The sequence below is a fragment of the Vigna unguiculata genome, chromosome 1 (assembly GCF_037176805.1).
Source record: "Vigna unguiculata cultivar grain cowpea cultivar isolate G323 ecotype 2 chromosome 1, ASM3717680v1, whole genome shotgun sequence".
In the NCBI taxonomy this organism is placed as follows: Eukaryota; Viridiplantae; Streptophyta; class Magnoliopsida; order Fabales; family Fabaceae; genus Vigna; species Vigna unguiculata.
In genome coordinates, this window is record NC_140792.1 from 43,459,986 (window position 1) to 43,484,730 (window position 24,745).

The 24,745-nt window shown below is 32.9% G+C and overlaps 4 protein-coding genes across 7 annotated transcripts; 3 read left to right on the top strand and 1 right to left on the bottom strand.

Moving 5' to 3' along the window:
* Positions 1-665: 665 nt before the first annotated feature.
* On the top strand, positions 666-3,484 carry LOC114183670 (Mal d 1-associated protein). The gene is made up of 2 exons (XM_028070764.2): positions 666-956; positions 2,966-3,484. The coding sequence occupies exons 1-2, from the start codon at positions 778-780 to the stop codon at positions 3,336-3,338; spliced, it is 552 nt and encodes a 183-aa protein (XP_027926565.2). The 5' UTR covers positions 666-777; the 3' UTR covers positions 3,339-3,484.
* Positions 3,485-6,236: 2,752 nt separating this feature from the next.
* Positions 6,237-10,312, top strand: LOC114183668 (calcium-dependent protein kinase 1-like). Its single transcript, XM_085673945.1, has 7 exons — positions 6,237-7,486; positions 7,956-8,099; positions 8,212-8,364; positions 8,754-8,869; positions 8,998-9,165; positions 9,500-9,724; positions 9,918-10,312. The coding sequence occupies exons 1-7, from the start codon at positions 6,703-6,705 to the stop codon at positions 10,044-10,046; spliced, it is 1,719 nt and encodes a 572-aa protein (XP_085530071.1). The 5' UTR covers positions 6,237-6,702; the 3' UTR covers positions 10,047-10,312.
* Positions 10,313-13,595: 3,283 nt separating this feature from the next.
* On the top strand, positions 13,596-16,209 carry LOC114179125 (uncharacterized). 4 transcript variants are annotated; one of them, XM_028065360.2, is made up of 8 exons: positions 13,596-14,111; positions 14,220-14,480; positions 14,576-14,634; positions 14,829-14,903; positions 15,058-15,133; positions 15,223-15,294; positions 15,412-15,519; positions 15,707-16,209. In XM_028065360.2, exons 1-8 carry the CDS (start codon positions 13,920-13,922, stop codon positions 16,073-16,075), a joined length of 1,212 nt encoding a protein of 403 aa, XP_027921161.1. In that variant the 5' UTR covers positions 13,596-13,919; the 3' UTR covers positions 16,076-16,209. The 4 variants fall into 4 exon arrangements, with proteins under 4 accessions (XP_027921161.1, XP_027921153.1, XP_027921177.1 ...); XM_028065352.2 differs by having other exon boundaries at positions 13,597-14,111; positions 15,055-15,133; XM_028065376.2 differs by lacking the exon at positions 14,829-14,903 and having other exon boundaries at positions 13,597-14,111.
* Positions 16,210-21,740: 5,531 nt separating this feature from the next.
* Positions 21,741-24,705, bottom strand: FLA16 (FASCICLIN-like arabinogalactan protein 16 precursor). Its single transcript, XM_028073570.2, has 3 exons — positions 23,216-24,705; positions 22,134-22,255; positions 21,741-22,037 (listed from the first exon to the last, which is right to left on the bottom strand). Exons 1-2 carry the CDS (start codon positions 24,516-24,518, stop codon positions 22,197-22,199), a joined length of 1,362 nt encoding a protein of 453 aa, XP_027929371.1. The 5' UTR covers positions 24,519-24,705; the 3' UTR covers positions 21,741-22,037; positions 22,134-22,196.
* Between the last annotated feature and the right edge of the window lie 40 nt (positions 24,706-24,745).

The following is a 24,745-nucleotide window of genomic DNA, read 5'->3' on the forward strand; positions in this document are numbered from 1 at the left end:
ATGTCTTTAATGACATTTGGGTGTTAAGGTGGAAAATGGTTTATATTACAGGATGGGAAATATTGATTTTAAAAGAAAAAAAAATATTACTTTAATTTTAAGATACTAGAAACATCGAATCTTGTTAACTAGTTATAGGAGGAAATTTTTCAAGAAAAATATGGAAGAATGTATCAAAAATCATAAAAAAACAGAAGTTTTTATGTATTTTAACGAAAAATATTTTTACTTTTAAGAAATAATCTTAGTAACCCGTTAACATTTGAGAAAAACATATATAACTACTATAATTTATAAATACTAATGTAATAACATATAAAAAACTAATATAATTGAAAAACTGATAATAAAGTAATTTAATTTATTTATTTATTTTATTACTTTCTTTGATAAAATGTCTCAAAATAATTGCAATTTTAATCTGTATTTTCTTGAAACTGTTTGATGTTTTAATTCAATAAAATATTAATTTTTTTGTTTTAATTTTACTTGTAAGTAAACTGCTTTAATATTTATAGTTACAACGAACAAAAAGAAATTTATTTATAGAAAAAATGAGATTGTTTTTATGAATGATATATTTATTATTTTTCTGACGGAAAACTATGAAGTGGAATAGTTTTGGGAAGGAGTTTCTATATTCTATATATAAGTTATGATCCATCAAAAGCAGGCAGAACCCAAAACGCAGCGTTCGAAATCGAAGTCTTGGGGAACAAGTTGCAAACGCAACCATTAAAGAAAGGTAATCTTTGTGCTCAAGCTGCAAACACGAAAATGGGGTGGGTTTGGAGTGATGACAACAACGACGACGATCTTCGACGTGATATCTCTTCGGAAGGGTGCTCCACCACGAAGGTCGTCAAATATCAATGCAAAACAGAGGAGGTCGAATCTGGAAAGTTCGTCAGAAAGTGCGAGAAAACAGAAGAGCTTCTCAGGAATTGCATCGGAAAGTAATACTCTTTTCTGTCATGTTTTCGGTCACTTATTATGAATATCTTTTTAATGATTTTTTACTATACTGTCAAATGTGACGCCCTAGAAATTACGATTGATTGATTGATTAGGTGTTAGGAAGAGTTTTGCTTTGAATTCGTTCCTACAGCGTGTGGAATTTATTTATTTATTTTTTCTCGATCACAAACAAACTAATTTGATGGTGTTATGAATCAAAAACTGGAATATTTGAAGTAGAAGTGTTAACGATTGCGGTGACATCTTTGCTTCGTTTAAGAATTAGGGAAAAGACTGGAGGTATGTATTTTTTTTTTTTAAGTGAAAATTATGTCCGCAAATTCTGGTATGTCGTATTAGGACAAAGTGAAAACCGTGACGTGAATCAGGAAAGGGGTTTTGATAGGTAGATTACTCACGTGGTGATAGATGCGGGGGGCACATACTTGGGCTTATAATCGGCTTATAGAAAATCTATACAAACTCTATTATGCTTTCGCAGTGATGTGTATCTAAGATTGCGGTTGCAAAAACTTCCCCTGTTGTCTCTCATCTTGCACTACAAGTAAAAAAACCTCGTCATGGGTAAAATAGGATCAATGAGGAGGATTGGCCTCTGATATGTAGAAGAGAGTCATTCAAACCCATCAAGAATTGCATGGCATACTTCATATGAGTATATTCTAGTCAAGGTTGAATACGTCCACAGTAGCGTGAGTGGGCAGGTTTTGTATTCACCTAGCCCCTCTGTTAGAGACTTCAATTTTTCAAAATGCTGAGAGCACTAGCTCACATAAAGACTTCACTGTTGGAGATTCACCAGTGCACACTTTAATTGAAAAATTAGTGGACCATTTTGTACTTGGAAGCTCACTTCCACGCCTAAAAAAATCGGTGGAGGGTGAACATATCATAATTTATGTGATATCCTTTGAAATGGATTTGAAAAGCCAAGAAGAAGCAGATATTATTTCGTTGCCGTGAAAGAAATGTATTGTCAACACCTGGTTCTTGTATAAAATTGTGAACAAACCCAAACTTGTTTTCCCCAATGAGTATCATTTTCACGGCCCAGCACCAAGACGTGTAGTTCACACCATTAGAGGCTCACAAACTGATACAGAACCAGGATTATCAGAGGGATGAGTGAAGAAGGAAGCAGAGCATCATCAACTGCAGCTATGAATGCATATACACGACGGATAAGAAGCAGCCGAAAGAGATAAATAAAGTCATTCTAGCAGAAAGTAATCAAATCTTATACCATATTAAAGTATAATGCTGGGCTGGCGTAGTAGATTAGTATTATTGCTTTGAAGAAATTCAGACTTTCATTTTTGTGTGTGTATGCTGTTGTTGTCTAACCAAATTACAAGAGTGAGTAACAAGCATACTAGATAAGTTAAAAGCCAGTTATTTCCCTAATACTAGGATGTACTGAGTTTAAAAGGCCGTGAGAATGATATGTATCTTTGACCTTGTGTTTGAGTCCTGTTCTATCGACATAAAACTGGAAGTAAAATGTATAGTTGAGATTGTTATAATCGATATAAATAATACTAATGACCCTTCTTTGCCCTGCATCATCATATCCTACTTCTCTTCGACTTATTTCTTATCATCTATCTGCATTAATGCAAAACCAGGTGAAAAATAGCTTTGAATACCAAATGGGTTGTAGGTGGGTGAGACATACAATGTAATGATCATACTGGTTTTTAAAATCTAGTTTGTTTAGTCTTTTTAAGCTTAAATTAGATTGAATAGTTTTTATATCATGCTAGATAAACCAGAGATAATAGGTGAGCTGGCACACTCACAAGCACATAGAGGAGCAGAATTGCTTATGCTTTAATTGATTTCAGTTTTTACTATTTGGGCATTGTATTATTTGGGAATATGGCTGGACTATCCAGTTACCCTTTCTTTGTTGCAGTCATATTACTCTGTAAGTCTCTTAAAAATGTGACTGAAACTTTTATCTTATTTTTACCTTCACACTTTGCAGGCCTGTTGAAATGTTTCAATCTAACAAAGAGTATACCGAAGAGGATGTAACAGACGAGGTACTCAAAGGAAGTTCTGTTCCATTTACCTCATCAGACCGTGGTGTGTTCGACTTCCCAGGGCTACGAAATGATATCGAAGTCATGGAACGTAACGTGTTCGATAGTCTTAGTCGTTTCCTGGAAACAGCTGAAGAAATGAAGAATGGCGTTTTTGATGTTTTTGGTAAGTCTCCAAGGATCTTCGATGCAGAGTCGTCTTCACCCTCTGTGAGGCGAGAGATCCCTATTGCAAGTCGCACAGAAGCTTATCCTAAAACCCTGGAGAAGGAATCAGGATATACTGATTATGTTACAGCCGCTCAAGATGTTTAAACTTTGAACTGGACCACAACCAAGTCCTGTAATAACATCTTTGGGAGCTGTTTTACTTCTTTTCTTTTCTTTTAAACTGTGTTTTTTCTATTCCCTTCACTCAATTGTAGCCAATACGAATGAAAATAAATCCAGTTTTAGACAAAGTTACAGCGGGTGGATTTGATGGAAGTATATTTGCATTTTAAATTCATTTCGTCAATCTTCCCTAATCTGATGGAGTTTAATAAAATATGAATTTGTGACTTCATAATTTGTTTAATTTTACCATGTTTCATTCTTCTCCTTTTGTTGCATAAATGTTTTTAAAATGAACTAAAACAATGGTGTTACTTGTTTTTATGATTGTTAAAATAAAATTAGTAATAAAAGAATAAATTTGCAATTAGATACATACTTGCATGTTGTAAGGTTCTGCTTGATTTGACAATGACAATGGGGAAATGAGGTCTTGTGACCAAAAGGTGTACTATGTGTGTGAGTGTGTGTATATATATATATTAAAGTAATCTTTATGAATGCTATCTAAATGATACTCATTGCTCTAAAATCAATTTAAGTTGAATATTTTCCAACGTATTTAACTTATTGTATATTTTTAATTAAAAACAGTTCACACTAAAGCATTTCCGAGATTAACTTTGGTGTAATTCAAACACACATTATTTGATTTCATTGACTCGTGTAGCACGGTCGGTCCCTTTTAAGTGGTAGTGGCATTTTCATCACATCATTGACGCCATTTTTGAGTCTTGAAGGCGAAGACTAGAACTAGAACTCCGAAGACCTTAAGAGCATAACAAAATTGCGAATGGAAAACTGTTACATTCTTTTTTCCTCTGAGAAAAACACGTTCAGATAATGGAAGTTAGTGCGGCACCGATTTCTAGTTCATATACCTTTTCATTTTTCTGTTAATCAAATTAAACTGTTCCTTATTCTTAAGGGTTTAATTTATTAGTGCCTCCACCTCTTTCTTTTTTTTTCTTTCTGGTGAAATCCTCTTCATTTACCTTTTATTTGTTTATCGAACTGCTACCTTTAAGCCATTGTTTCTAGAAATGGAAGTATTCAACTATGAGTTCATTATTTGTTTTAAATGTTGATTTATTCACCAAATTAAATATATGAAGTCTCCCCTACTTACTAATGCTGAGTGGGTCACTTGCACAAGTAGATAAGATGGATTTGTCAAACTCTCTATTACTACTATATTTGAATTGATCAAATTGAACAATATGAGGACCAAGTAATTTTTTACATTTTTTTAACAACTGATAAATATTACACATATTGAATGACTATAAATAAATGTGAAAAATGTGAAGCTTACAAATTAAAACGGGAAGAATTAATTGACATTGATGATTTTATACATTGATCATAAAAATATTGAAATAAGAAGTATCGGCAATTAAACTTTTATACTAAAATATTAAAAAATAATAATTCAATTAATAAAATACTTTTAACAGTAACAAGTAAATATTGAGTATTTAATGCTAATTAAAGAAAAATAAATTTAATTATAGAAATTAAAATCCATCAACAGAAAATTAAGAAAAATAAAAATATTATTTAATTGAATAACCCGTGAAAAAATATTTTGACATCAGAATTTAAAAGGCTTTTGACACAAAGCAAGAAAGACTTTGAAAAATATAATCAAAAGTTGTCCCATCTTTAAGAACGAAAACTTAAATGTATTATTACATAAGGATAAAAAAAAACAATAAATAAATAAATAAAACTTATTGCAATTTATATTTGTATTTAGAGCATATAATGTTTTGTGTTAAAACTCGACATCATAAGTACGATTGACTTAAAATTCCAGTCGAGCTTATTACATAGTTATCTCTTAATTTACTATGTGTCTATAAGCTTCTAAACTTATTTAAAATAAAACACTTTAAAATAATAAAGAGGAATTGTTTTTCTTCCGGTTATGTTAAATGATAAATCTTTTTAACTTTAGAATAAATATCTCTTTTATGCGTTTGAGTAAAATAAATTCACATTTTTTTCACGCTTTTAATAAATAATACTTACTTATCTCCTGTTTCAATAAAATAAAAAATTTACACTTTAAAAATGATTTTATTTTTATACTTTTATATTTTAAAATTTTAGAATTTTTAAATTTCATTTAAGCTTTAGTTCATACGATATTTTTAGATAAAATAAAACATTTTTGTTAAGATTAGGAAACAAATAATAATATTTTAGCATAAACTTCTGATAAAATAACTGCAATTTCTCCAAATAATATCGACTTAAGTGAAAAAGAAAACACACATACATTAAAAGACAAGACAAGAATACCGGCTATGGCCGGAGGATTGGAGCTTCCCGTGAAGCATCCCTGTTAGTCAGAATATCTCGAGAAGTTTTTTTTTTTTTTTTAATTTTATATGTAATTTTCCCAATCTCTAGTATTTTAATTTATCATTTTTAATCTATACATTTCTATCTATATAAATTGAACCCAATTATTTAAAATAAGTTTAACATAAAATAACATTTACACAATCTTTCATTATAATATAATTTCTAATAAATTTTAATTTTATCCAATATCTTATTAAAAAACTACTAATATATATTAGAAATTATGAGCCAGCATTCTTGAATAAAGAAATCTGAACCGTCCAGTGGACAGGTGGCATTCTGCTACTACCATTGGATTTGGCCACACGCGTTTTTGCTCCAACATTTGGAACATTCTCCGTTTACACAATCTAAACAAAGAAATAACCGGTAACTGTCACTTGTCTTTCCCTCCATTTCTCTTCGTTTTCAACATACCTAATCACTCCATTCATGAACGTGTTTTTTTGTGTATATAACACAATTTTCAATTCAACTAATCTCATTAATGAAATATCTAAGAGAAGAGAAAGAAAATATAGAAGCACAATTTTTTTCGTATTTAAAAAGCAACTATGAAATGTTCTTTCTCCTGAGTCATCATGAGTGGATCATTTCCACTGTCTTTTCCATCTATATAACATCAAAATTTTCTCTTTTCCTTTTCCCACTTGGACTGTGTCACACGGCTCAATTTTTTTTCCCGTTTACACTTTCCACTCCTTTGAAAACTTCCACTTTTACGCCTTCACAATCACCCATATACATAGTTTTTTTCTCGTTCACTTTTGTATCCATAGAAAGGTTTGATTCATTGATGCAAACCATTCACCTTCTTCTTCAAATATCCACTGATTCTTCCTTCCATGTTCACATGCTGGATTTAGGCTATAGTGGGGTTGGTGCAGAAAATCGAATGTGATCTTGGGCTTCACTTGCTTCTTGCTTCTTACTTCTTACATGCAAGTCACAGACAGGAAGTAGCAAGTGCAAGATGGGAAACAATTGTGTCGGGTCAAAAACCTCGGATTATACACTGTTTTCCTGTTTTTTTCGGAGTTCATTGGTGTGGCCTTATCATCATCAAACGGTGGTCACAGAAATTTCTGATCCAACTTCACTTGAAACTGAAGACACAAATGCTCCAGAGAATGTTCAGGAAAAGCCTCCACGAGTGGTGGAAATTAACAAAGAGATTAACATGCCTTCAGAGCCTGCAAATAAAAAAATACCCCGTAAAGTCAAGAGGGTAGCAATAGGGCTTCAAGAAGAGTCAATTTTGAAGAGAAAAAGTGGTCACTTTAAGGAGTACTATAATTTGGGAGAAGAGCTTGGAAAGGGACAATATGGAACAACATTCCTGTGTACTGAGAAAGCAACTGGGAAAAAGTATGCTTGCAAGTCCATTCCAAAAGTGAAACTGCTGATAGATGAAGACGTGGAAGATGTGAGGAGGGAGATTGAGATAATGCATCACTTGGAGGGGTGTCCTAATGTGATATCAATTAAAGGGGCTTTTGAGGATGGTGTTGCAGTTTATGTTGTGATGGAGTTATGTGAAGGGGGTGAACTTTTTGATAGGATTGTGGATAAGGGGCATTACACAGAGAGAAAAGCAGCTAAACTTGCAAGGACTATAGTTAGTATTGTAGAAGGTTGCCACTCCCTTGGGGTGATGCATCGTGATCTTAAGCCTGAGAATTTTCTCTTTGTTGATGGGAATGAAGAGTCCACACTTAAGGCCATAGATTTTGGAATGTCTGTTTTCTTCAAACCAGGTTTGGATGAAATGTTCGTTTCCTTCCTTTGTCCCTCCCTGCTAGACAACCAAATTATAATATAGAACTATGGTGACTTTGTTTCCATGAAAATTGGTTTCAAAAATTATAAAAGTATAACTCCAAGACTTTAATATTAAGGCAAGAGCTTAATAAAATGGCCTTTAAGAACACTGTGATACTGTAGAATAGAAACTTCATGAGAGGATATTATAATACTCTTGAATTAAAGATATCTATAAACCTTACCTGTCTTTTTTATCAGGAATAATGTCTCTAAAGTTTACAATTCTTCAAGAAAACTAAACTCTAATTAATTTGCTTCCCTTTAAAATCAATCTACCAGATTGTTTGATATGAGATGGAGCATGCTCCTTCATGCTTCCCTAATACAATAGAATGAATGTTCTGTAATGTTCTAATTACATGATTCTTGTGATTGCATTTCACTGACATTGGTCTGTTACAGGGGAAACTTTTAGGGACGTGGTTGGAAGTCCTTATTATATCGCACCTGAAGTTCTACGAAGGCATTATGGTCCAGAAGCTGATGTGTGGAGTGCAGGTGTGATCATATACATTCTTTTATGTGGAAAACCTCCATTCTGGGGTGGTAAGAGTCATTCATTAAGATTTCTAGCCCTTCAGTGATTCATTCATTTTGCTTAATTTTGTATCTTGCTAAAGTTTCTGCTGATTCTAAAATGAATTTTCCATGATGATAGAATGTGAGCAAGAGATATTTGAAGAAGTTTTGCATGGTGATCTCGATTTCACTTCAGATCCTTGGCCTAATATCTCTGAAAGTGCTAGAGACTTGGTTAGGAAGATGCTTGTTAGAGATCCTAGAAAACGGATAACAGCACATGAAGTTCTTCGTAAGTTTCTGTACCAGTATTCCATTTAGATGCTAGTGAATGACATTTCAATACCACATTAGGCATCACATTATGCTGTCGTGTTTTCTTTAGCATGGACTTGTTATTATTCTTTTGGTAGCTGACATTCTCTTTGATCGCATACAAAGTTACAGTGAAAACCTTTTAAAAAATCAATGCATGATTTTTCGTCACTGGTTACTGTGCTATCACGTCTTTCCAATTTTATCAAACACTTTTCTAAGAAAGAGTTTCTTAGATTTTGGACAAAATATTAGGCATTATATCGGACTTTCTGACTAGTGAGTACTAATTGTCATTGTCACAAAAGATTATGAGTTGATGTTATGTTACAACCTTGTAGATGACAACATGCTGATTCTTTGCAGGTCACCCTTGGATTCAAGTCGATGGAGTTGCTCCAGACAAGCCTCTTGATTCTGCAGTTTTGAGTCGCCTGAAGCAGTTTTCTGTAATGAACAAGCTAAAGAAAATGGCTCTTAGAGTAAGAAATCTTTCTAGCATATAACTCTGCACCATAAATTCTATTAGCAAGGTAGAATATATCAACAAACTTCTATTTGAAATTTTCAAGTCGAGTCCTCATACTATTTTCCATGTTGCTCTCTACAGGTTATTGCAGAGAACCTCTCAGAAGAAGAAATTTCTGAACTGAAAGTAGCGTTTAAGATGATAGACACAGACAACAGTGGTCAAATTACTTTAGAAAAGCTCAAGGCTGGATTGAAAATGCTTGGTAATAATCTCAGTGAACCAGAAATTTTGGATCTGATGCAAGCTGTAAGTATTAGTACAGAATCATCTTACAATTTCCTTAATGTCACTATACAAACCTACATTTTTGTCCTTTTTTTCTTGTTTGGTAAAGTAGGATTCTTATCGTTTTAGGAGTTAGGACTCATACTATTAAGTAGAACAATAGAAGTAATCCTATATAGGATTTCATATGTTTTTAACTTGGCTTAGATTATGATTAATTTTACACGGGAAAGCTCTTTGAGTATGACTTAGTGAAACATTCTTATGCAAGTAGGGAAAAGTAAAACAGTGAACAACAATAACTTTTAGTAGCACATTCTTATAATCTATCTCCCAATGTTGTTTCTGATTGCAGGCAGATGTTGATAACAGTGGCACAATTGACTACAGAGAATTCATAGCTGCAACATTGCATTTAAACAAAGTTCACAGAGAAGATCATTTAGTTGCAGCTTTTTCATTTTTTGATAGAAGTGGAAGCGGCTACATCACTCAAGATGAGCTTCAAAAAGCTTGTGAAGAATTTGGTATTGAGAATGTATGCTTCGAGGAAATGATCCAAGAAGCTGATCAGAACAACGTGAGTACATTTTACAGTATAATGTAATGAAAAGTAAACAAACTAACACTCCAAACATTGTTTTTTTTTGCTGTTACGTCATGAGTAGCCTACATAATTCTTTATATATGTTAAACTAAATTTATGCTGCAAAGATATTCCAAATTTAATTAATCTTTTATGACGTGGTTATGTTCATGTTTTACCCTTTCAGGATGGCCGAATAGACTACAATGAATTTGTGGCTATGATGCTGAAAGGAAATGCAGATTTAGGTATAAACAGGATAAAGGGTGGCACTGATTTTAGCATTGGATTTAGGGAGGCACTATCAGTGTGTTGAAAAAAAGTGGAAATTTATGATTTTTCTCCCACTATATGGTGAAATTAACTTCTTTTGAAAAGCTTTGTGAGGGGCTATTTTTCTGTAAAAATGTTGATAAGTTATGTAGAGGAGAATTGATATGAAGTTAAGATGAAGTGATGAGACTTGAGAATGGAGTTGGTGGAGGGAGCTTTTCAAGGGGTGCTTGTCATGCTTAACACTTAGGGTTCAAAGGATTGTGATGACTTGCCTAATGTCAAAGAGATATCACTATCTCACTTTTATTTCTGTCTCTCCTATGATGTTTTATGAGTTATAATGTGAAACAATCTACATATAGAAGGGATAAAAGCAATTCAATTCTAAATCTTTACAATTTAACATTTAAAATTGGAGGCCAAGTTTAGAGTAAGAATGACACTCTCTAAATCAAATATAATTTTCATTTTTTTTAAAGGACATCGAAGTAAGCAAGGCCCATGGTATTAATGAGTCATCATCTCATTGACCTTGTGGATAAGAAACACACCATTCTGTCTCTCTATTCTTCTACCATAATCTAAATATCAAGATTTTGTCATTTTAAACTCATACGTCACTTCATTCAGCTTACTAAATGACCATACAGATTCTCACCATGATCACCAGTCTCAACCTTTCACTCCCAATTCAAAAACACTGACAATTGTTTGTAGAATTTGGAGAAATACTGAAAACTCTAATAGAGAAAAAATAAAAAGAAGAAAACATTGTCAGGTGAAAACATTTGACTATATTATAAACAAAAATGAGAACAATAAATATTAAATACACGTAACGTTTTACCAAGACTTATTTTTTTCTCGCAATTTAGAAATGAGAACGGCTTTTCATTACATATTTCTTCATGTGAGTGAGTCTGGATGACCGAGTGTTTATAAAGCACGTGAAGAAGAAAGACAGAAAAACAAATGCTAAAATGGGAGCAAAATTCCTTTATTAGTAAGTATTTGAAAAATCTTCCAGAATCACTTTATTAAATCTATAAATAAAATAAACACAAAAAAATACATAGACAACACACTTATGTTTTTTTATCCCAAGTATATCCATGTTCTCCAAAATAATAATTTAATCTAAACCTCACCACGTTCTTATTAAGAGTATTAATGAATAAGAATAGTCAAATATAAGTTTGAAATTTTTTTAACTCAGAACAAGGAACATCATGAATTTAAAATCCATTATATAATCATTAAGATTCACTTAATTGGTTATTCTAAACGATATGAAATTTTTCAAGACATATTATTTTCATGAGCCTAACAATAAGATGATGGATCCAATATTCCGATATTGGTTAATTTGAATGGTAAGAATTATTCACCACATATCTATTCTGGTCTTATACTGAGAAACATATGACTCGGTTTTTGACTCCTTTTGTTTGCTTTCAACTATTGTTGAAGCATTTTGATGTGGGCAATGTAAGATGTCTGAACTGAAGTCAGTGGCTTTAATTAGGGTCTGAATTTGTTGGGGGTATGCATATGGGTTGGCTATATGCTGTTCTTTAAGTTATCATTGCCTCTTGTCTCTTTCTGTCTCTCTCTTTCTCTCATTTTATGTACAGTCAGTGAAAAATCAACACTTTTAAGTCTTCAATCTTTCACAGCTAGACACACTGAAATCCTTTCAATGTTATTCAAATGGATAGAGATTTTTGGACAAATTCAATTTCGGTGGTTTCAGACATATTATGAGAAAAATAATGGGGACATGGCCATTTATAAAAAACATTATGGTTTGAATAGTAGTGCATACACCATTTCATTGTCCACAAGTTAAGATCTGGCATATCAATGAGTGGGATTCGGCTGTTTAAATTCTTAAGTTAATTAATTCTGTTTTCTTTTCAAAGTAGGCCATTTTGTCTTCAAGTGTTTAATGGATTTGGTGACTCTTGTCTATCACCTGGTCAAATATTTCACAGTCCAATCAGATGTAAGAGGAATGTTGTCACTAAAGTTGTTATTTTCATGGTTAAAAACAATATTAAAGGTAACTTCACCTTATCAACGAACCCTTTTTTCCTGTTCTTTTTTTTTACAATAATTTTTTACACTCTAATTCACTTAAATTTATTATATAATAATATTAATAATTAAAACAAAAATAACATAACATAAAGCGAGTCCAAGTATTAGGGCACGCACGTGGATGTTACCTAGAGATTCAATGAATGGAGGTCCACCTGTCGGAGCCATGCAAACCATAATTACACGTTTGCGCGTAGAGAGCACGCTCCGCCCACACAAATGCACGCAAGATTGAATTGAGTTAAGCACATAATACATCATAAATATTAAGTGTTTTACTATATTTCTCTGATATATTTTACCATAGTTTTTAATGGCATTCCTTTCTTAGACAGGATACAAGTGTAACTCTAAAAGGAGGTGGCTAGATTTGTTCTTGCCTAGAAAGCAACGTACCACCTCCACCCAAAAAAACTCAAAAGTTTAATGTAATCAAACAAGCACTAATTTAGTAATTCTATAAATTAATTTAATATTAATTAAATGTAATATAATTTAAATATGTGAACTGAGTTTTTTTTTTTTGCAATATTGTTGTATGTTATTGATTAGTTACTTGGACATGTGACCCCACCAAATGCATAATCACGACACTATCACATGAAGATCGGTTTGTCGTTCAACGGTTACTTCTTACTTGTCTTTGGCTCCGAAATCTGGATAAAGAGTACAAAAATTATGAAACCTGGTAAGTATCACAAATTTTAATATTAACACGTACATCTTTATTTTAGTTACCGAATAGATAAAAAATTATGTATTAATATTTTATTGTTACGTTTAGTAAGATTATTTTGTTATTAAAATATAATTGTAAGAATACATAGAAATAAAATTTGTTTATGAAACAAAGAATGGAAGATTGCACGTTGTGGCAGCTGACGCGCGCGGTTGGTGGGAGGTGGTGGGGTACTTGTCAAGGTTGGCCTAACGTGCCACCAGTCATGTTCCTTCCTCCTGCCATGTCATCCAACAACACTCACTTGTCACCATTCTCATTCTCAACCCTTCTAAAATTACTTTTCTGCCCTTCTTTCACACACCATGATTTTTTTATAAGAGGTTTCATAGGAAAAATACAATAACATCGATCATATCTGAATTCAGTCATATAAAGAATTGATACCGTTTTGAATTCAAAATTTAAATGAATTCATGTATCTTTATTTTTATATAAAACTATATTTCTTTCCGTATAACTAATGTGAAACTTAATCTTAAACTTGAATTCCTAATTATAAGAGTTTAACCGAATCCTGTGTCTTGTAGGTTGGAATTATGTGTTTCACTAATCTTTGTAATCACATGAACCAACCCAAATTTAATGTGTTTAAACTAAAATATTCAGAAGAAACAAGCATCATCGTATTGATTGCAAATCGGTTGAACCATGGTCAGCATTTTGGGGACAGACAGCCACGTACATTTGTCTCTGCCACAACAGAACCTCCAAACCATAAACATTATAAAGAAAGGTTCCTTGGGGAAAGATAATAACTATGGAAGAAGTGATGTGAGGGAAATGATGGATTATTAGAATTGAGGTGATTAAGAAAGAAGAAAAGAGGAGTGACAGTTAAACGAGAGAAGAAAAAGAAGTTTGCTTGCAGTGACAGTTACTGAGTTAGGGAGTGGTACAAAAGTCATTGTGTTGTGGCAGTTCCTGTTAATCTGTCTATCCCCTTCCTGAAAGCTCTTCCCACAAATTTATCAAACACTTTAAAACCACCATTCTCCTGTCTTCTCTTTTCTGCACTACCAATCAACTCTTCTGTTTTCTCCTCACTTCGTTTTCGTAATTGTTAACACCACAATGGAATCTGAAAACGGGCTTGCTGTGGAGGAAGAGAAGCGTGTTATCGGGATAACAACCAAGGTGGAGAGTATCAAGAAAGAAGATGAAAAGGACTGTAATGGTGCAGAAATTCAGACCATGAATGAAGAGGCTAAAGACCCCATTTCTGCTGCAGTTGAAGCCTCCAAAACTTCAAAAGGTGCCACTAAGGTATCATACAGAACGTATCTGAATTATTATTTGTTTGAACTAAACTACCAGTGGTGTTTTTAGTTAGAACTCGTAATGCACGCTTACTAATTAAGTTAACGTGATTAGGAAAATGGTGGCAGAGCAAGTGTTGGTTCCAAGAGCAACAAATATGGCAGAGATAATTTGAAGGGTCTAAGTTCAATGGCTCAGAAACAAAGGCCATCCCTTTCCCAAAGCGTTTCTTTCCCACCCAGATCATCTGGGGAAGATGCTATGCAGAAAAGCATTGATGGGTATATTGTGAAGACAAAAGTTAAAGACGTTCAAGGTTATGCCCCCATTCGTCATTTAAACAAGTCCACAAACTCTGGAGTGAAACACTCTGCGGTAGAGATTTTCAATTCCTCATTCAATTTCTTTGCACAACTTCATTGCCTCTCATCATTGGTTTCCATGTTCATGACTTTAGTTATGTCTAACAGTTTGGAAGGACTACTATAGTTACTCTAGCCACCAAGAGCCAAATTTCTGAGGCATCGTTGTAAGTAGCCACCAACCTCACAAGATTTACTAAATCCTTCTATACATTTTTGTTTCAGTCTTCTATAGTGTTGCTATCAATAATTTTCAGTTTGAGATAACTCAATCCTTGTGCATGTATTGGAAAATTTATGTTCAGAAGATTGCTGAATGGAATCATGAAACTGTCACGTTATGGTTTTTACATTATTGCAGACTTGTTGATCATGTGTTAAACACAGCAAAATCTGCAAAACCAAATAAAGATGATGATTGCCATTCCGCAACTTCGTATGATTTATAGCCTTTAACTCTGAGGACATTTTCATCCTTTCTCTTCTATTTCTTATAGGATTTGAGATCTTTCAATTCTAAACCGGCTTCCTTTTCTCTTCTACTTTAACTAAAATGTTGTGAAAACTTTTTATTCATGTGTTGTCAGAAGTGCTACTCCTCGTCTGAGAAGCAGTGGAATTGGATTTTCCTTGCGATTGGAAGAAAGAGCTGAAAAACGAAAGGAGGTAGTTTTGCTTAAACCTTGGACCCTGTCGATGTTATATTACCAATGCCGGAAACAGATGTTAATCCTAAGTTATGCCTTTTTACTCAGTTTTTCTCAAAGTTGGAGGAAAAAACTCTAGCCAAGGAAGCAGAGAAAACTAACCTACAAGCAAAATCAAAGGTATATCTCACAACAATAACTTAACATGCACATTGTGGTTTAGATTTTCACTAAAAGCTTATCTGCTGCTTTAAGCTTATTGTCTCCTCTGCATGTTTTGCTCTGAATTTTCCCCAGGAAAACCAGGAGGCAGAGATCAAGCTATTGAGGAAGAGCCTGACATTCAAAGCCACTCCAATGCCAAATTTCTACAAGGAACCACCTCCTAAAGTTGAGCTTAAGAAGGTAACTAGTCTAAAACTTGACTTCCAATTGGGATTATGAACAATGTTTGCCTACATTCATAATCAATGATCTATCTTTAATCCTTAATCTTTCTTCGGTAATAGATTCTTTAAAGGGGCTTCATCTTTTGGCATTCTTTGTTTGTTTCTTTACGCATATATTCTGATGTATTTGATGAACCAATTAGATACCAACAACACGCCCAAAATCCCCAAAGCTTGGAAGGCACAAAGAACCTAAAATGAACAACAATTCAGGAGAAGATAAGTGTTGCTCAAGCCCGCGTGGGAAACAACAGCAGAATGATTCAAACAAGGGTAAGGGTCAAAAGGATGTGATTTCAAAGAAACAAGTCAGAAAAACCTACTCCAAGGTGAAGTCTGAGGAAAATGTAAGCGCAGAAAACAAAGAATTCCAAGTTCCAAATGACAACAATTCTGAATGCAAAAATGACATGGCGTTACAATCTGAACCAGGTCATGCATCAAATACTGCACTGCTTCTGAATTCTACTACGACAGAGCTTGTGTCGTATGAGGTTATTGTTGGAGTGTAGATTTATGTAAGATTATGTAAGATTAGAGTTGTATGTTGTTAATTATTTCCTTATCATTGTGAATACAGAGGTTGGTTCATGTTCATCATAAGCCGAGTATTATTCGAAATAAGAGTTGATCTTTTTTATGTTCAGCAAGTCATTATTGTATTTAACAGATCAAATTGTCTCTTATTCTTCAATTCTTCAGTTAAAATTATGCTTAAATACTTCTCTCTCATTTTATCTTTTTATATAATGGGAATGAATCTTTCTTTCATAAAATTATGACGAGAATGATTTTCTCCAACCAAATTTCTTGGGAATGAGATTATAACCCTTATTAGTGTAACATATTTTCCATATGAAGTACTAGTTTGAAAAAATAAACCGCGGAGATCATCACACTTGACTATCTCAGGTGTTAAATGAGATCCTATCCCTTCAATTAATATTATTTTAAAATATTTAAATAGACAGATAAATAAATACGTCTTTTAAGTACGTGAATATTAATTAGTAAAACCAGGACAAAAATTTGTGTTTTGTTATTGGGCTAAACAATAGTGGTGGCCCATACTATAATTAACGAATCAAATGAAAAAATAAGCAATGACTTTCTGTCCCTATTATTTTCTTCGTACACCTTATCACTTTTCCTATCACGTGGAATTTATTTTCTGAAACATAATCTATGATACAGAGATATAATACTGAAAATAATAAAACACTATAGGTTATATATATATATATATATATATATATATATATATATATTATAAAAGGTATATAATTTATTATTATTATTGAATGAATTCAAACTAAAATCATATATATTAAAATTGTTAACATAAAAAATTATAAATTATTATCATCATAAAAATATTATTAAATACTTAATTAATAAATATTATAAAATATTTTAAAATATCAAATACGAATTTATATCGAATAAAAATTCATGATAATTTTCGTTATATCATATAACGCGATAAACAATTATGAACTTTTTTTTCGAAAATCAATGATCATCTCTTTTTACGAAAAACATCTCCAAAATGTTTTGATGGGTGGAAGATGATATTTTATGGAATAAGAAACTTTAACCACTAAATAATTTATATTTTCGAACAAATTGTTTCTTATTCTTAAATATTGTATTTTTCAAAATAATAAAGAAAATAAAGTAGAAAGTTTTTAATAACAATATTTTATTTTCTTGTTTTTGTTTCTACACTCTCTTCAGTAAATTTATTGCAGCTTTATGGTACAAATTCAATGAGAAAACATTATGAACATAAAGAGGGTTAATTAGTATGGTTATTACAACTGTTATTTTGAAAGTCAAGGAATTTATCATGCGGTTATTTGTGATTGAATTATAGTGTAAAGCTATTATTTTATATTTTATATCCCTCTCCTGTTTTAATATCTTGTATATTAGTAAAATAATATGATATTTTGGAGTAAGGCGGGTGATATTTTTCATGAAAAGGTTATATAGCATACTATCATATACTTTTGTTAATTTTCTTATGTATTATTGAAAATATTAAGAAATTATGGTTTAGAATTGTTAATTGCTTTTAGTTTGAAATGATATAACACTATTTTAGTATTTTTGATGTATTATTGAAAATATTAAGAGCTTATAGTTTATAATTATTAATTGCTTTTAGTTTGAAATCATATAATACACCAAAAAATCATTAAAATTATATTTTATTAATTAATGTTATGTTGTTAAGATTCTTTTAAAGGAACATATAGAGATTCAAGGTAGTGTTTGGATTAAAAAATGGACTTGAGAGGAAGGAGTGAATGAATTTGAAGGGATAAAATTGAGTTGTGGTCACTGGCGGATCTTGACCAACATTGTCGGGAGAGCCAAAATAATACATCCAAAATTTATACATTTCATTATTGTCACTAACACAATAAAAATGAATATATAACTTAGTATAACGATAATCTAATGAATCTATTCTTTTATTCTTCATCAATATACCTATTTAAAAAAAAATACTAAAAAATGATTTATCATAATCTAATAAAAAATTGAGAGACATAAATACCAAAAGAAAATTCGATGACAATCAAACCACACTTAAAATTCAATTATAAAAAACACACAATAAAATCATTTTTTCTTCTATGTTCATAAAATAAAAAATCAATATAAAAGAGACTCATTAAATAGATTATTAAACTAATATTTCACTATCAAGTGAGATAAAAGAGAATTACGTACCTTCTTTTTTAGGATGGAAGAGAACATTTGAGAGATGAGAGCAAAAATAATTGATCTTTTTCTCTTCAAAAACAAAAGAAGATAGGTAAGAATGGAAGATGAGAACAATTTGTAAGAAACTCAAGGCATAAACATATAAAAGAGGCTCATTAAATAAATGATTGAACTAATATTTCACTATCAAGTGAGACAAAATAATTACTTTCTTCTTTTCTTCCTCGAGGATAGAAGAGAATAAAGAAGAAATAAGAGAAAAAATAATAGATCTTTTTCTTTTCAAAAACGAAAAGAAAAATAGATGAGAATGAAATGTGAGAACAATTTGTGAAAAACACAACCTATAATGAAGACAAATAATATAAAATATCTTGATAAATCTTTTTAATCTTTATTCTTTATTATATTTGATTTTATATTTTATTATTTATTATATTTATAAAAGAAATAAAATATTTGATTTAATATTTATAACAAAATAAAATAAAAATACCTAATATCTATAATAAAAATAATAAAAATACATATTGTAAAAAAAAATTCAAAACTTTTTGTGGGGGCCAAGGCCCCTCCCTGCCACCATAATAATCCGCCATTGATTGTGGTGTTATTTAGAAAAAGAGATTTGAAATGATAAATGCACGGATTAGATGAAAAGTTTGTGAGATTTTATGAACAATGTAATGAATATGATAGATTAGAAGAATGTTTTAATTGATAAATTAAATGATTATCAATTTATCCTTATTTAGAAATGTGATATAAATTTAAATTTATGTTGTGAAAATTATAGAAAAATTAAATTAAATTTCTTATTGTTATGAAAAAATATTTAAAATTAGAAAGATATCTATACTTGTATAAGAAGGAATACTCTATTTTGTTTTCTATTTTCAATTTTACCATTTAATATCTTTCTCTTCGCCTTTTTATAGAACTAAAAAAACCGTATGATCTATTATTTTTACTGACTAACACTTGCATTCTTCTTTTTATGTGACTGACTTCCATACAAGTCATTAATTTGAACAAAACTAGTTCATCATCATTGAAAATATGACGGACTTTGTATTCTACTTTTTCAAATGTTTACTCTCCTTTGTCATTTTTTCTTTTATAGTTAAATTAAAGAAAACTTTCAGGGAAGGATAAAAGGAAACCGATGCAAGAATTGTGTCCAAAACTTATTTCCATTTTTTCAGCATTAGAAAAATAAAAAATTAATAAATTTTGAAAAGAAATCTAATCAAACACTTTGTGCGCTCTCAGAACAATTTTTGAATAAATTTACATTAAAAAAACAAATATATAAAAATAATTAAAATATTGTTCTTCTAACACTTGAGTTCAAAATTGAAACACTTTCTTTTTTCGGGGGTGTTTTAATATGAGGAATTAAATTTCGTAGCATTGTGCCCAGTTAAATTTTTATAACTTCATAAAAAAAATTTGTTTTTTTTTTTGTTTACTTTTCTGTTTTTTTATTTCATTTAGCACAAATCAAAGTAAATATTAATTACAAAAAAAGCATCCTTTTAGTATTTAGCTTAAGAAGATAATGTAAATTATGAAAAGAGACATTCCTTGACTAATTGAAAATGACCTCAAAAGATATAGGCGGCAAGAATATTAGAGTGGACAAGATGATGAATCAATAATTCAAGAGAATATGTCAAATTTTGGGAAGAGATGAACGCTTTGTTCTCTTTTTTTTTTCCTTTAGAACAAGACTTGCTTTTAACCTTTGTTGTTCGAGATTTTTAAAAAATATACAAAAACTATACTAACAATGTTAAGTCTAACACATATAATCATAATAAACAAAATACTTCATTTATGGTGTTATAAGAACCGAACAAAATAAATTAAACAAAAATATGACAGCAAAATTAATCTGATAGAGAACCTAAGTTAATGTTTAGAGTTAAAAAGACAATGATTAAGAGAAAAATGATAAAATTGGTGATAATGATAATGTTGAAACTATATATAGATCACTTTTGATTGTCAATATAGTGACAATAATAACTCAATGTTGTCAAATCTAAAATATGATATTACTAATAACTTTAAATTTTGTATTATTTTACGCAGCACGCAAATTAAAAATTAGCAACATAGATGGTAATTTATGAAGATTTTTTAAGGATTTTAATTATATGAATCTACTGACAATTATTTAAGGATTTTAATTTAACGCATTCTTTTGTTGATTAAAATTTATAAAAAAGAATCGAAAATTAGCAGTGATATTCATTAAATAATAAGACATGGAAAGGAAACTAGTAATTTGTGTGTGATTTCCAATAAAGTTGAATTAAGGAGGAAAGAATGTAGTTTTAACATTTATCCAAAAGAAAATTAAATTTTGAGTTTGTTATCTCTTTAAACTTATGCATTCAATGTCACACGCTCCAGTTATGTTTACTTTGAATAAAAAGAGCATTGAAGAGAATCACAATTTGGAAACCTTCACTACATTAACATTTAGGTAAATGCATATTCTAAACTTTTCCTTTTCCATTTGTTGCACAATTGAATGGGTCTGCATGCTAAATTATTTCCAATTTTTGCAGTGACTTTCATCAATGGATTCATAAAGGAAAAAAACAATAAATGTTCTTAGATTAAATATCTATTAGACAATGTATTTGATAATGAGTTGATGATGTAATGATTTAAAAATATGAGATGTAGAGAATAGTTTAAAGGTAGGTGTTATTGTCAAGAAAATTGTATTGAGGGTTATTTATGTATGGGATATAAGTAGAACAAGTGGAAAGAAAGAAGAGAATAATAGTTTATCGAGGTTGGTTAAAAAAATGCATGGAGAAAGGTATGTGGAGACATAAAATCGTACCCGTGTGTCATTCGTCATCAAACAAATAAACGCAAACATTTTAATCAGAGACTCCAACTCATGCTTTTATTTACCACAATCTACATTTCTCTTCATATTTTCTTACTTTCTATGTTGCTGATTTATCCTTATTCTATGTTCCTCTGACTCGCATGAACATTTTTATCTTTTACGTCAACAGTTTTCTTCAAAAGAAAAAAAATGAAAAACTTGATTTTCTAGTATTATACAGAAAAGCATTAATAATGTTATGAAAGTGATAACCGAAACATTTTTTTATTTATTTGGAAGTCCGTGAAAGGGTTTTCTTGAATATTATAATAACCGACACCAACGAGGCCCAGCAATGTAAGACCATTAGCTGCTCTGTCTTCTTCTTCACCAAATAATTTAATCCCACCTACTTCCTTTCCTTACCTTTCATCAACCACACCTTCACTTCCAATCACAACCTTTTACTTTCTTCCTTTAAATACAAAAGAATACTTCACTTCAGAGGTCCATTTCATACCTTCTTTCTTTTTCTTTCTTTAAAAATTCTGCTCAAGAAATCGAGTTGGAAATTCTGAGGCATAATATAATATAATAATAATCATAATCATTTGGAAGACATCATAATAATAAAGTAGATTATGTATGACTTGATTCACATACATACAATCAACAAAAAAAAAAAAGGCAACCAAGAAGGGGCGTCGGTTATTTACCCATAGAGACGGAGAATCAACATAAAATAAAAATTTAATAAAAAAATGGTATGTAATTACAGTATGAAACAAAATGACAGAAAATTTGTTTTCGCTATCTTCCGTGTAATCGCTCTCCGATTATAGACTGGCCATGCTTCCTTTGTATTCAAATGATTTACTCTACAACTGCATAATTCAATCCAACCAAAACTGAATCAGAACACACCCACATGTTATCCGAGGAAATAATAAAACAGATCAAAGGCTAAAATTAACACTTACCATTCATCGAGTTTACATACATCCACTCTTTATTATTTTTTGTGATTAGTTGAGAGAACGAGTTCATTGGCATCCTTGTCCAAAAGCTCCGAACATGCTACAGGCCATTTCCATCAACCTCCCTGCCACATGCGTTTAGGTAAAATAAAATGTTAAGTCAACCAATAGCCAGGCAACAACCATTACATTTTCACATGCAAACCATAAAAACAAAACAAGTTATTTATTCAGAGAGAGAGAGAGTGAATGAAATAAATGAATGTTATATATATCCCACCCAAATTCGTATCAAACAATTAAATTGTAAAAAAGATAATCCAACCAATAGCTTAGTTGACTAGAATTATTATACAGTGTAAATAAAATAGATGAAGGAAGAAAATGAAGGGCGTGGGTGAGTAGAATAATGAGATGAATATGGAAAGTAGAATATGGCTTACAGCTTGGCACACCCAATTATTTTTATACGAATCACATGGACTAGTCACAGACAAAGGGACAGACTATCAGACTGAACAATTCATACACAATAGACAACCCTTTTTGTCACCGTCTCTCGTATCTCCCAAGCACCTCACCGCTAAAAAAACCTAACACATTCATACATAGTAAAACTTTTCTCTTCTACTTTCACTCAAAATAGTTGTGATCCGTGCAAAGTGGAAACTAACACCTGATCAAACAAGTTAGGCAGCTCCCAAAAGATAAAGCAATAGAAAAAGGGAAGACTCACTGTACACGCGATCCACTAAAACTCTCTTCTTGGAAAGTAAAACACAACAATGGCTTCACACGTGGTGCCGGTGAATTATTCCGCACCAGCCCTTTCCAGAAAGCTCAATGCCATAAATATAAACACGATCCTCTTCTCAACACAATTGCTAGCTAACACAGAATAAAAAGTGCTTAACCCAAACACCTTTACCCTAAACTCACTCCAACCAAACACTACTCACCCATTACCTAAGACCAAGTCAATCCCTATTATTCTCTCACAACTGATAATAATTATTATGAAATGCACAAATAAACTCCACCAAGCAAAACTAAAATAAATTAAAAAAAAAAGAAAAAAAAAATACCTCTTCTTGGTTTAGCGGCAACCTTGACAAGTGGAGGGGTGCGGTGGGTGCGTTCTTCCTCTTCCTCCGGAGGGATAAGAACGCCGTCAATTCCCTGGACGGAGATCCTTCCATCGGTGTAAATATCGGGATCGAACAGGTAGGCGGAGGAATCGCCGTGACCGAATTTAACGGAACCGTCAGACTCCTGAGCGAGAACCTTGTGGGGTAAGCGCAGGGTATCGTAGCTGACCTTACCGAACCTTCTAACGGCATTGTACATACTCTCTTCGGTTTGGTACTCGGGAATGATGTGATAGTACATAATCTGCTCCGGTGCGCCCGGTTCGCTCAACTGATCCGTCGTCAACTTCGCCATGGCTTCGTCGTTTGGGGCCAAAACGGTGAGGATGTAACCCTCTGAAACCAGCCTTCCCATTTCGGTGGCCAGAGACGTTAGGTTAACGAGAATATCGGCCATTTCGTTGTACCCCCCGTAATGCAAGAGCGTGTGGATGAAGTCCTTCACCTGCCGCTCGCCATTGAAGTGGTGCTTCGGGCCTCCGGGTCCCGGTGCCGGTGCGGGCGCGATGGACGGTCCCGGCGCCAAGGCGTCGTAGATAGGGAGAACGGGTGGGGCGCCGGCGGGGACCGGGGCGGGCTTCTTGAGGCGGTGGGTACGGGGATCGATCTCCGGCGCGCCCTCCGGGAGGACGGCGGAGATGGCGGCGAGGTTGCGGCGGCGGTTGAAGTCCTCCTGGACGGATCGGGGGACTATGAGACGCTCGATGCCGTGGATGACTCCGTCGGGGCGGACGACGTCGTCGGCGCGGAGGATCTCGGCGGCGTCGACGGTCATCTGGCCGGAGGGCTTGGTGGCTAAATGCAGGTGGTGGTGGTTTCCGAGAGTGGCGTGGCGGCGGTCGGCGGCGGGCCAGTGGCGAGAGGAGATTCGCGCGGGGAGAATGTGGGACATTAGGAGTGTCTGAAGGGAGCGAAGATTGCGAGGCTCGAGGAGGAAGCGCTTGAACTCGGGGTCGAGGTCGCGTTCGAGGGCCTTGTTTCGCGGCGCGAAGATGGTGATGTTGTGGTTGCCGACGGCATCTTCAAGCTGCTGGAGGAGAAGTGCTTTCTCGACGAGCTCGGCGAGTTCGGTGTAATGGGAATCGAGAAGCGCGACGAGGATGGAGTTGGAGTTAATCTGCGGGGTGGTGGAAGAGTTGTGAGGGAATGCGGAGAGTGAAGAGAGTGGCAGGAGGAAGAGAAGGAAGAGGAGGAAAAAGTTGGAGACGCCATAGATGGAAGAAGAATCCATGGCGCTCATGGAGGGAGAGAAAGTGTGTTGGCTTATGTGTTGTTTTGGTGGGGAAATGATACTGAGGGAGAAAGAGTGAGAGAAGAGAGAAGAAGAGGCGTGGAAGTGGGGTATGGTTGGTGAGTCTCTGTCTCTCAGCTTTCAATGCTTTTCCCTTTGCTTAATGGTTGAGGTTAGAGAGATGAGAACTCTGAAACCAAATGAAATACTACAACACCATAGCAATAGCAATACAG